The sequence below is a fragment of the Lagenorhynchus albirostris genome, chromosome 8 (assembly GCF_949774975.1).
Source record: "Lagenorhynchus albirostris chromosome 8, mLagAlb1.1, whole genome shotgun sequence".
Lineage (NCBI taxonomy): Eukaryota > Metazoa > Chordata > Mammalia > Artiodactyla > Delphinidae > Lagenorhynchus > Lagenorhynchus albirostris.
In genome coordinates this window covers 29,709,888-29,723,665 of record NC_083102.1, presented here as the reverse complement: position 1 = coordinate 29,723,665, position 13,778 = coordinate 29,709,888, and the positions used below count along the sequence as shown (strand labels likewise).

The 13,778-nt window shown below is 37.2% G+C and overlaps 2 protein-coding genes across 2 annotated transcripts in view; both read left to right on the top strand.

Moving 5' to 3' along the window:
* Positions 1–13,778, top strand: part of KCND2 (potassium voltage-gated channel subfamily D member 2) — a 474,303-nt gene that overhangs the window by 65,224 nt on the left and 395,301 nt on the right. The window lies entirely within an intron of this gene.
* Positions 4,798–5,307, top strand: LOC132524165 (large ribosomal subunit protein eL28-like). Its single transcript, XM_060156002.1, has one exon. The coding sequence runs from the start codon at positions 4,848–4,850 to the stop codon at positions 5,277–5,279; it is 432 nt and encodes a 143-aa protein (XP_060011985.1). The 5' UTR covers positions 4,798–4,847; the 3' UTR covers positions 5,280–5,307.

The window sequence follows — 13,778 nt, the reverse complement described above, 5'->3', positions numbered from 1 at the left end:
AATAGTATCTTTTTTAGCTTTGAAATAAGAGCAAGCATATAATATTATTTCTCTTTACCTGGCAAATCAACTGTGGTTCTTACATTTATTTAACCTTTGCAGGTAAGTAATTTAAAACATGAAGGATATTGTGAATGACTTTCCATGCAGGTAGTAATCTTTGCAGTTGAAGTCATTTTTTAATCTATTCAAGCAAAGATCTTCAAACCTAATATGTATATGACATAAAATATAAGGGTCCATCAGAGATTCTATTTAACCTGGATTCTGTTGATGTGTTTGTTTTTTTTTTTTTGCGGTACGCGGGCCTCTCACTGTTGTGGCCTCTCCCGTTGCGGAGCACAGGCTCTGGACGCGCAGGCTCGGCGGCCATGGCTCACAGGCCCAGCCGCTCCGTGGCATGTGGGACCTTCCCGGACCGGGGCACGAACCCGTGTCCCCTGCATCGGCAGGCGGACTCTCAACCACTGCGCCACCAGGGAAGCCCGATGTGTTTGTTTTTAAATTTTGTTCACTTCTGTTCCTCTGTTGGTAAAATCTGGAGGTTGGAGTAGATTCCCAGTAAATTTCCTTACAATTCTAAAGTCCTATTCCCGTAACTTTAACTTTCTAGACCCAAGAAACTAATATATACATTTGTATAATGTATATATAAGCAAATGCATATATATATATTATATATGTATATAATATGTATATAATGACAAAACAAGAGCACAAGTAGATATAGAGAGTCTTTGGAGGAAAAATGAGAGAATCAGTTTACAAATATTTTAATGTGGTGTGGTTTTTGTTTTAAAAACAAAGTTTTTCCGTTTTCTAACATGGTAACAAGAATTTGCTCCTTCTGAGAAATGATTCTAAGACACTGTGTTCTTTTGAAGTTTTAAAAGTTTTTTTTTTTTAACATCTTTATTGGAGTATAATTGCTTTACAATGGTGTGTTAGTTTCTGCTGTATAACAAAGTGAATCAGCTATACATATACATATATCCCCATATCTCCTCCCTCTTGTGTCTCCCTCCCACTCTCCCTATCCCACCCCTCTAGGAGGTCACAAAGCACCAAGCTGATCTCCCTGTGCTATGCGGCTGCTTCCCACTACCTATTTTACATTTGGTAGTATATATAATTGAGCTGCACAGAATAAAGTCTATTTGAGCATGATATGCTGTGACATGGTGCATCAAAAATGTCAAGCTGTTTTACATTTCAGAGTCTCACAGTAATAAAAATTGTCCTTTTATCCGTTAAATATAACACCTTTACAGAAGAACTCTGACAGGAAGATCTTTAGAAATTTAAGCAGTTTAATGACACCACTGAGCACTTTGTTATTCGTGATGGCTGTGTTGTCTTTAGACACCCTAATTATGACCATTTCATTGACTCTTATAATTTATTAGTTTTTTCTTCCTTTGTATCACAGCATGCTATGGTGAGCAGAGTTCCAAAACATAATTAAAATATGAAAAACTCACAATTCAGACATACTCTGTGGGTTTTGTTTCTTTTTAGTACCTCTTTCTACTCACCTAGTAGTAGAACGTACAGTGACTTTTCTAAGTGATAGAGTCAATCTTTGCTTGAGTTATGTTGGGAGGGAAACTTTAAAGGGCTTTGTTTTATCTACATTATTTCTGTTCTTGCTTTCATTTTTGTCTTCTTTCTAACGTGAAGGCAGATTTCTTAGAGTGTAGTATGGTGGTGTTTTGAAGTTACCAGTGGAATTCTCTACCTCAGATATTTTGTGAATTCTCTTTCCCTAGGCGTAGTATCACTTGATGCTACTATTTTATCAGCCTCATTGCCCGATAATGAGAAAACTTACAAAAGAATTTCAATTTTAAAATGAGTGTTTTTCAAGTTTTTTTTTGAGGGTTATCTACATGTGTAGACTCTTGATAATGCTTTTAAATTGACTGCAATTATATAAAAATTTTGTAACTGCCAGTTTTAAAGAAGTCATTTGGTTTATTCAGTAAACATATATTTCAATGCACTAAAGGTTTTCTATACAGAGTTGAGTGTAATGAAGGGTACTAGCAGGCAAGAGACCTGGTTTCAGATTCTATCATTCCTACTGTCTTTAACTGCTGTAAAATATCAAGCAACATTAATTGACCTTGAATTTCAGTTGTCTTATTGCAAATCATGCAAAAGGTCCTCCATTACTGCAGTATTCAGGAATAGACTAGAAAATTATTATGGGAAAACATGTAGAAGAAACATAAACATCGCATACATGACTGGATTATATGAGCTTTAAGGTTCTTCACAATTTTGAGACTCTATTATTCTGTATATAGAATTATTAATTATCATTTAGATGTATATTATCATCATATTTCAATTATAAAGGATAAATTTCCAATTCTCTTTAGAGCTGTGTGTGTGTGTGTGTAGGGTGTAGGTTTGATAAGCTTATACTTCATTATTTGATCCATTTATTATTTTATATATTAATTGAGCACATACCATGTGTCTACTATTCTAGGCACTAGGGTTACATTAGGGGAACACACATACAGACACACACAAAATATTTAGATGAGAGAAAGTAATAAATGCTATAGAAAACAAAGCAGAGCTAAGGAGAAGGGGGTTGGGTTGCATTTTTCACTTAAATGGTGAAAATTGATGTCATTGAGAAGATGTTATCTGAACAAAGACTTGATGTAGTTCAGGGCCATAGGCAAGCACATATCTGGAGGACAACATCCCAAGAAAGAGTTATGCTAGTGAAAGCCTTTAGAGCATAAGTATGGCTGGTGTGTTCAGTAAGGAGTTCAGGTGGCTGGAGGTGAATGAGTGAGGGAACAATTAGATCAGAAAGGAAGTGGAGCCTGATCTTGCAGTTACTATAGTGCCTTGTTGGTGCTTGTAATGACTTGTGTTTCACTCTAAGAAGAGGAACTGGTAGAGGGTTTGGAGCAGAGGAGAGATTTGATATGATTTAGATTTGACAAGGATCACTGGCTGTTGTGTTGAAATCATTTGCACATAGGTGGAAGCAGGAAAACCAGTTAAGAGATGATTTCAGTAATCACTGGGATAATAATAATCATGGCTTGGTATCGAGGTGGTAGCAATGAGAATTGTGAGAAATGATTAGGTACTGGATATATTTTAAGATATTACAACAGGATTTCCCCAAAATTGGATATGGATGTGAGAAGGGAAAAACCTGGAATGAAGCCGAGATTTCTGTCTGAAAGCAACTGAAAGGATGGGTCATCCATTTAAATGAAAAAACAAAACAGACTGAGTGGAATAGGTTTGCAGGAGGAAGGGAATGAGAAGTTCAGTTTTGGCCAAGTCAGTGGGAGATATCTATTTGGCAACTCAATGCATCTGGCAGGTAGGCAGTTGTGTATAGGAGTTTGAAGTTCAGAAAACATGTCTGGGAAAGAAGTTTAAATTCGGGTGACATGGCTGCTGTTATTAAAATGTATATGCTGATTGAGGCCACGGTATAGTGGATGCAGACAGAGGAGAGGGAGAGAATACAGGACTGAGATCTAGGGAACTCCAACATTAAGAGGTCTGGAAGAGGAGGAGAAACCAACAAAGAAGGTCGAGATGTAAAAATAATATTGTTAGAAGAGAATCAAGAGTGTGGTATCATGGAAGCAAAGTGAAGAGAATATGTCAAGGACAATATACTTGATGTTGATAAGAACTGAAAAGTGACCATTGGATTTAGCAATTTGGAGGTAATTGGTGATCTTGACATGAATAGTTTTGGTGTAATGATCAGGGGGCAAATCTGACTGGAGAGGATTAAGGAGCATTAGGAGAAATGGAATTGATATTACTGGGTATAGTCAAATATCTGAAGATATTTTGCTGCAGAAGGGAGAAGATAATCAGTTATAGCTGGTAGGTGGAACGGGGTTTAAAAGATGATTCTTTTAAAATGAGAGAAAAATAACATTTTTGCTGGTGGTGATTTTCTCTACTACATAATAAAAAATTAATAATGCAGAGAAAAGGGAATCAATTCTATTGTGCAGTTCTTGGATAGGTGATGGAAATTGTATTTAGTGCACAAGGGAAGGTTTTAGAGAGGAGTAAATAATCATTATCCAGAAACTTGAGAGAAAGCGAAGTATACGGGTTCAATTGTGGGTGAATACATGTCGCTGTGAGAGTTTCTGGAGATTCCTTCTAGTTGCTTCAGTTTTCTCAGTGGAGACAAAGCAAAGCCATCAACTGGGAGTATTAGGATGGAGGTGTTAGAAATTTAAGAAGAAAGGAGAAGGTATGAAATCGTCCTCAAGGAGAGTGGAAAGTACATGTACTAGTGAAATATAGTATGATTGTGGGCAGCCTTCAGAGTCCTCCAACACTTTTTCAAATTGAATTTTTGAAGTGAGATCATTCAGAGTTGCTGTGTGTTTCTACATGCATATTTAGCTGTACAAGTGTAGGTGTTGAAGAGATTTAAATCCAAGCAGAATTGCAATTTTGCCTAGTGAAGGGAGTTGACGGACTGAGATGTGTGTCCTTCAATAGATTGAAGGTCCCAGTGGGCATATGACTGTTAAGGTTGAGATACTGCAGCAAATGAGCTGGAAAAAGAGGAGATGATGGTCGGAGAACTGAGGCTGCATGAAACAGAATTGTGAAAGTATGGGCATTACTAACAATGAATAGGTCTAGAAATGGCCAGGTAGTTAATTGGCTGAGATAATAGGGAAGACAAGATATTTAGAGGGAAGAAGATTAAGCAAGCAAGAGGCCACATGTCAGGAAGGATCATATATGTATATATTGAAGTTGTCAATTAAATCAAGAGTCATGTTGGAGCGTATCCGGCCGCCGCCACGAGAGGAGCTGCCGCCATGTCAGCACATCTGCAATGGATGATCATGCTGAACTGCTCCAGCTTCTTGATCAAGAGGAACAAGCAGACGTATAGCACCGAGCCCAATAACCTGAAGGCCTGCAGCTCCTTCCGGTACAACAGGTTCATTCACCGCCGGACGGTGGGCATGGAGCTGGCGGCAGACGGCAAAGGGGTCGTGGTGGTCATGAAGCGGAGATCCAGTCAGCGAAAGGCAGCCACTTCCAACATGCGGACCACCATCAACAAGAATGCCCGGGCCGCCCTCGGCAGCATCCGGCACGTGATCCGAAAGAACAAGTACCGCCCGGGTTTGCGCGTGGCCGCCATCCGGCAGGCCTGCGCGCCAGAAGCCTGTGATAGCGAAGAGAAAGCGGACTCGCCCCACCAAGAGCTCCTGAGCGATCTATCCACGTCCCCAACGCAGTAAAGCTGTCAGCTGACTTGCCTAAAAAAAAAAAAAAAGGAAGAGAAAAAAAAGAAAAAAAGAGTCATGTTGGAAAGAGTGACCGTTAGGCCAGAGCTAAAATATTTGGGAAACTTGGAGGAGTTAATTGCAAGGTTATTAAGTGACTTCAACAATGAAGAAAATGAGCAATATAATCTGGTGACAGGAGATTAAAAAACAGGATTTACAGGGAGGAGAGGAGAAAAATGGTATAGAAAGGATCATCTATAATGGAGGTGGACATCTTTCAATGTGACCTTTCATAAACGGCAAACTCTTACATGAGTTTTAAAACTTTATTCTGTCTAGCATAGTGTTGACGCTCACTAAATAATTATAACTGGTTGAACTTTTATGTTGATATTTAGAATAGAGAAGTAAAGTACTTTAAACACAAAGTGTCATGAAAAAGTACATAGATGAGAGATGCTAGAGAGAATTCTGTGTTAGAGAGAAAAAGTATGAAAGAATAAGGCAGGTGTGGGTTCCAGTCAGGGCTCTGCCATTTGTGAGCTGCGTTCTTTCTTCATTAAGGTATTTCATCTCTGCAATGGGGATAAAAATAACTACCTCAAGGAGTTGTTGTGAGGGGTAAGTACAATGATTTATGTAAAGCACCTGGCACAGAATAAGCCTTCAATTAATGTTAGTTCCCTCCCTAAAAGTAGAGATTCAAATATTGAACATATTTACAGGGTACTGTAATAAAGATAGACTTCTGAGGGAAATAATTTCTATTTCTGTCACCACTGATAAATGATTCATGAACTCATTCATACACCAACTGTGTGTTATTTCAGTGACTTGAGAATGTGTTCATGGACTCTTACAGATTTTCTTTTTTCAATTTCTAGCTTTATATTACTTATTATAGCACCTACAGAGAACACCAATCAGAAGAAAATCTGGCCATTATTCTCTTTCATAGTGAATACTAAAGCGTTAATTTTTTGTTTTACTTTTTAAAATTATACAGATATATGATTAGCATGATCATTGAATAGTATGCAATTTTTAAAAATAATTAAATATTTAGAATATTGTATGAATATGGAATGCATATTATTGAGTGATGAGAGTATAAATCTAAAGACAATATGCATTTTCTATTAAAATATGCTCATGTTGGGCTTCCCTGGTGGTGCAGTGGTTGAGAGTCCGCCTGCTGATGCAGGGGACACGGGTTTGTGCCCCAGTCCGGGAAGATCCCACATGCCGTGGAGCGGCCCGTGAGCCATGGCCACTGAGCCTGCGCGTCCGGAGCCTGTGCTCCACAACGCGAGAGGCCACAACAGTGAGAGGCCCGCATACCGCAAAAAAAAAAAAAAAAATGCTTATGTTGAATGAATGTTATTAAATAATTGTATTTGCTTATATACAGAATTCCAAAAAGCATTGAGGTATATTCTCAGTCATTTATGGTCAATGAGGGAAGTAAAAAACGACCCAAGAAAAACAAGGGTACCATATAAAGTTGTATATTGGGGCAGAGGGAGGAGCTTCATTCCATCCCTTCATTCGTGGAGGTACTTAGGACCTTTGTGATCACCTAGAAGCTTATAGTCCTTATTGAATCCTCTGTGTACAGCCAGAAGAAAAGTACAAAGGAGGAAAGTGCATGAAAGATTTTCAAAGTTTCATAGGCCAGGCATCAGAGTAGTTGAATGTCGTATTTGCCCACATGGCATTGGCCGGAACTAGTCATAAGGTTCACCCAGATGCAAAGAGGTTGGGCAGTACAGTCTAAACGTGTGGCAAGAAGGAGGATGTGTGCTTATGGATGAACTAGCTGCTCTATTCTGGAGTTGATGTATTACTAGGTGTTAAATTAGAAGTTAGGGATGAATTCTGTGGTACTACAAAAATGTAGAAAATGGATAGGTCATTTTAAGCTGTCTGAGTACTAGATAGCCCGATAATGCTTCACAGAAGAGATGATCCAGGTAGGCCTTGCAAAACTCAGGGTATTTGGTTTGTCAGGAAAGGGTCTGATATGTTTTTCAAGGAGCAAATAACAGTGAGAGTAGGAATAAACTTGCAGTATATTTCAGCGATGAAATTAGTCTGAGGGGGAAATTGGCTTTAATTACTAAGGCATAAGATATCCTCATATATTGATTGGATATGTAAGTTGGACCAGACTAATGTCCGTACTGGATACCAAGATGAGAAATTATATGATTATTGAGAAGCCATATTTGCAACTATGTTGTATTGAAAGTAGTATAATGTTGACAATATACTTACTTAAGAAGTTCATAGCAAATGCAAGCATAATCTGGCATTCTACAGTTCGAATTTTTTATTTTATGTTAATCTGAATAAAGAAGTATTTTAACATGATATTCAGGGTAGCTTCTTTTTGTAGAAAGCATTGTATAAACTGATGAGTACTTATGCTTATTTCCAGGCAAGGGCTTAGAACCTCAACTATCATTCTAGACATTACTGATAGATCCATAATTTTAGACTTGGAAAGAACTTTTGAGGTAATCGAGTCCTAAGGCGTCAAAAGACTTTTCTAAAGCATCACAGTTTATCCTAAATCTAAATCTAGATACAGATCTCCTAAATTCTACAGTTTAAGATTGTTATGAAGGAAATCATATTTTCTGTTGTCTTAATTATACCAACTAAAGTGTGCATATCTTACATAGAAAGGGTCTTCATTAGGTTGTCGTATTACTTTGAAAAATAGCTTAATTTAGCTGCAGTTTAAGGAAAACTAGAATAACTAATGTGACACACAAGTGGATATACATTAGAAAACAAATTATGGAGAACAGACTATACCGCCTACTCAGAACTGAACCAGACAAGATAAAGCATATAAGAACAGATATTGCAGTAATGAGAGTGCAGCTGTTTAGGATTCTACGGAAATGTGGGAGACATTATTCATGGAACAAAGAAAAGAAACTAAAGACAACTTTGAAGCAGCACCTTCCTATTTAGCTTTATATTGCATATTTTACATATTTTAATCATATCTCACTTCCTTCCGAAATAGACTTGAGATAGTTTATAACAAGATAATGTTACAGTAGCATGGATGCAAGGATAAGAGAGGATGGGGTATTGGTGTAATAATACCAGATTACTCATACTAGGTTACTAATGCTAGGGGTAAACTTTTATTTAGGACAAACTTTTGGCATTTAGTTTCTTGATATTCAAATCAAAAAAGAAAAACAAAATTATATTTTATTTTTTGGTAAAATAACATTTAGTAAGATGAAGGAGCAAGTGGGCTTTTATCCCCCCATAGTTCTGATCTCTAAGAGGAACTAATTTCTCAATTATTTAATAAGATGGTTTTACAAGAGTTAGCTTCACCATTATCCCATAAATAAATACTAAACTTTTATTTCTTGCCTGGCTCTCTGCTGAGTTCTTGGGACACATAGATGAAGAGGAAGCATGCTTACCCTTAAGGAGCTCACAGATAGGAAAAAGGTAATTGGGCAGTAAATTCAATAAATGAGTTACTTGTAAGCCATAATGGTAGCCCACAGGAAAGAGTGTTCAGCACAGTCATAGAAGACCCCCCACAGGGTAAGAAATGTTGAATTGATCTTAAAGTATGAATAGATCAAAGATTAAAAGAGAAATGAGCAGAACTTTCTCTTTAAAAATGCATAATTTTATGCAGATATTTCTGAGAGAATCTTTGGAGAACCAAAACAGTATAGTTCAGATGCTTAAAACTTAGGATAACTGGCTGGATAAAAAGTACTAAAATTTGAGGAATGAGCATTTGATTGATCCCTTCGACCCTATTTGAACATAATTGGTCATATATTTTTCACCTGTCAGTATGCTTTTCTGCCACATAAGTTGTAAGATTGAGACATTACAAATTTTTTTTTTTACTAAAGTCTGGATTATTTTTAATTGTGGTAGAATACATATTACATTACATTTATCATCTTAACCATTTTTAAGTGTGTAATTCAGTATTGTTAAATATATTTAAATTATTGTGCAGCCAATCTCCAGAACCTTTTCATCTTGCAAAACAAACTCTATATCTATTAAATAACTCCCCCTAAATGCCCATCGATAGACGAATGGGTAAAGAAGATGTGGTACATATATACAATGGAATATTACTCAGCCATAAAAAGGAATGAAATTGGGTCATTTGTAGAGATGTGGATGGATCTAGAGACTGTCATACAGAGTGATGTAAGTCAGAAAGAGAAAAACAAATGTATATTAACACGTATATGTGGAATCTAGAAAAATTGTACAGATGAACCAGTTTGCAGGGCAGAAATAGAGACACACATAGAGAACAAACTTATGGACACCAGTGGGGGAAAGTGGCAGGGGGGTGGTGGTGGTGGGATGAATTGGGAGATTGGGATTGATGTATATACACTAATATGTATAAAACAGATAACTAATAAGAACCTGCTGTATAAAAAAATAAATTAAATTAAAAAAATTTAAACAACAACAACTCCCAGTTTTCCTCTCCTCCGTTCCGTAGTAACCACCATTCTACTTTCTATGAATTTGACTATTCTAGGTCTCTTGTGTTAGTGGAATCATACAATTTTTTTTTTTTTTTTTTTTTTTTTTTTCAGTACACGGGCCTCTCACTGTTGTGGCCTCTCCCGTTGCGGAGCACAGGCTCTGGACGCGCAGGCTCAGTGGCCATGGCTCACGGGCCCAGCCGCTCCGCGGCATGTGGGATCTTCCCGGACCAGGGCACGAACCTGTGTCCCCTGCTTCGGCAGGCGGACTCTCAACTGCTGTGCCACCAGGGAAGCCCCATAAAATATTTTTTAATTGGCTTATTTCTCTTAGCATGATGTCCTCAAAGTTCAGCCATGTGGTCAGAATCTCCTTCCTTTAAAGGCTGAATAATATTCTATTGTATGTATATACCACATTTTATATAACCATTCATACATCCATGGACATTTCTACCTTTTAACTGTTATGAATATTGCTGCTATGAACATAAGTGTACAGATATCTCTTAGAGACCCTACTTTCAGTTCATTTGGATATACACCCAGAAATGGAATTGCTGAATATATGGTAATTCTATTTTTAATTTTTTGAAGAATCACTATACTGTTTTCCATAGTGGCTGCACCATTTTACATTTCCACCAGCAGTGCAGAAGAGTTCCAATTTCTCCACATTCTCCCTAACATTGATTATTTTATGTTTTTCTGATCGTAGCCATCCTGATGGGTATAAGTGGTATCTCATTGTGGTTTTGATTTGCATTTTTCCAACAATTAGTGATGTTGAGCATGTTTTCATACGCTCCATGTTTTCATATTTATAATATTCGGTGAAAAAAATGTCTATTCAAGTTCTTTGCCCATTTTTTAATTGAGTTATTTAGGGTTTTTGTTGTTGGTTTTAGTTCTCTATATATTCTAAATATTAACAGCTTTTAGATATATGATTTGCAAATATTTTCCACCATTCTTTAGGTTGCCTTTTCACTCTGTTGATTGTGTCACTCAAAACGTTTTTTGAAAAAAATCAGAGGAAATCCAGTAGCTGAGATGTTAGTGGAATAGGGAAGAAGAGTCTTTGTCCTGGAAGGAAAATGAGAGTGTGAGTCACTAATTAATTCTATTTTAAAATATTAGTTGTTAATGCTTATCTTGACAAGACTGAGATTATGGCTTTCAAGTCCATAAACCCAGAACAGACTATATTGTCCCACGCCATATCTAATAAAAATGAAAAGACAATTTCAACTGTAAAATTTTAACTTTTCCAAATATGAGAAAAATGTGTATTTATTATGAAAGTAAGTAGTTTCTTCAGAATTTTCTGCCTTTATCTCTCTTCTTCTCATCTCTCTTCCTCAGTCTCTCTTCTTCTCTGTTTCTGTCTTTCTCTTTCTAAATTTCTCTATACTTCTCCTGCCTAACTGGTGCCTTGGTCTCTCTGTTATGTAATCTAGCACACTGTCTTGATGAAAATGTGAGAGAAATTTCTTTTAGATATTTCACTGACTGATATGAGCATTATTAATAAGAGCTGTCATTTCTGTTGTACATGCTAAGTGCTATTTTTGCTCTGCTCTGGAAAAGAGGAGGATATGAGAGGTTATTTCCCACATAGTTCTTTCCCTCAAAGACATAGTTCAATGGGGAAATGTGAGGAAATAAAACTGGATGAAATATGTTTGTGGCCTTCAGTCTCCCATAACTATTTTTCATTGAAATTGTAGTATGAGCGACATTTACCCAAGTAGTTAAGTCCAGATCTTTATGTTGCTCTGAATAAGTTGTTTCTAAGAGGGTTTAAACTAAAAAATGTTAACTAGCATCTATATGATCTGTTGCTTTGAAGATTTTCCAAGCCTTTTTTTGGTCTTCCAGTAAATAGTTCTTAAACTCATTATCAGGGTCTTCCAGCCCTTAAAATACTCAAGTAGTCCTAACAGGTTTTGGGCTGTGTATATACAGTTATGAAGACAAAGAGGCCTCATTCTTACCCAGCTTTTTAACTTCTGCATCTGGGCCCTTCACTTATGTGGATTTGCAAACTCAGCAGCAACTGCGTTAAGGAGCTGAGTAAGCTCAAGAAGGAAGCTCTCATGTTTGACACTAAAAAGTACATTTTCTAGATGAAGATAAATAGGAAATTATTGAACACTATAATGCTGCCTCTTTGATTTCAAATATGGTGAAGATTTCTCTCAGGTGTCCTACAAACCACCATTCTACAGAATGAACTGATTGTTACAGATGAGTCTGGCCACAGTTTTCCTCCTGTTACGGACTGAATGTTTGTGTCCCCTCACAGAATTCCTTTGTTGGAATCCTAACTCTCAAGGGGATTGACATTAGGAGGTGGGGCATTTGGAAGGTGATTAGGTCTTGATGGTAGAGCCCTTATAAAAAGATACCCCAAAAAACTAGTTTGCCCCTTCCACCACGTGAGGTTACATCTAGAAGGTGCCCTCTCTGAACCAGAAGGCAGGCTCTCACCAGATAACGAGTGAACTGTGAGAAATAAATTTTTGTTGTAATAAGCCAGTCTGTGGTATTTTGTTACAGCAGCCTGAACAGACTAAGACACCTCCCTAAAAGGGCTAACAGAGGCATGGCTTCTGGGGATGCTGGCAGCTCTTGGAGGTCTTTCTGAATCGAACTTTAAGAAGCCATTGCTGATTGTGTTACTAAAGCCTCTAATGATTATTTTGTTGTTCAAATGATATTAAAAGATTGAAAAGGCTATCAATTTAGAACCAAACAAAGTGGGCTCATGTGCCTTGACAAAGATAATATATATCTTGCGAGACAAAGGTCAGGTCTTATCTGAGTCAGGAGTTTAGCACTAACCATTTTTGTACATGCAAGGTAGCTGAGACATAGTTCCTCTGAAATAAACAGAGATCAGAGCAGCCAGCCTGCTCTATCCTCCATAAAACCTGATCAAAACATACCTCACAAGCTCATTGTGAGTAAATGCAGTCTCCTAGATCCAGCATTCTTTCTAACAAAGAATATGAAAGACCAAAGTGAAAGGGTCCTATCTTGCTGCACCTTAATAGATGTGCTTTAGCCATTATTAAAGGTATGTTTAGGGATTAATCATATCTGTACTTTTTAGAAATATAAGATTGTATATTTCTAACTTTATGTGTTTTAACTGTTGCTTCTTAATTCCTGTAGTTTATTATAATATCCTTAGAAGGCAGATGCTATGCCTTACTCATTGGCATATCACTGGCATATCGGCATATCACAGGACTTGAACATGTGTCGCCTTCCTAGAGGGCCCATAATAATATACCAGATACTCAATAAATATTTGTTGAATATGTGAATAAACAAGTTGACATATATATTTGTGCTATAGGTTCCAAAGAATAATTTTAATTGACCCACTCTAGAATGGGTATCATTCCACTCTGTTAACATCTCACCATGTCTCCCATTTATGGGAGGCTTATACTACTTGCCATTACCTCTTTCTCAATCCTCTTAAGATATTTAATTTTGTCCTTTTGCATCCACCTAAGGAAGACTCACCACGCTTTCCTGATGCTTCTCAGGGATTAATTAGATGAACATCTCAAGTGATGTGAGAAATATGAGACCATCATCATCACCACCATCATCACCAACACCACCATCACCATATCATGTATGAGCTACTCCCCCACCCCACACACATGATGCTTTCCAAGGGAATGTGATCATTTTAATAGTGTCTTTCTGAATTTAATGCACCTACCTTCGATGTTTATCCCCATGAGGTAACTATGAGTAAAATAGCCTGAAGTGCAGCCACTAGTCTCAGATAATATCCTTGGATGGATTTTCATTGTGGAAATACTTGACTTTGCTGGTCTTTTTTTTTTTTTTTGGAGTGCATAGTTGCTATGCTGGTTACTCAAATTTGCCCTGCTGTTAAACCTTTCTCAAGGACTCTTACTACCTATAAAGAGGAGCTTTTGAACTTCTGTATTATTGAAGATACCATCCAAGT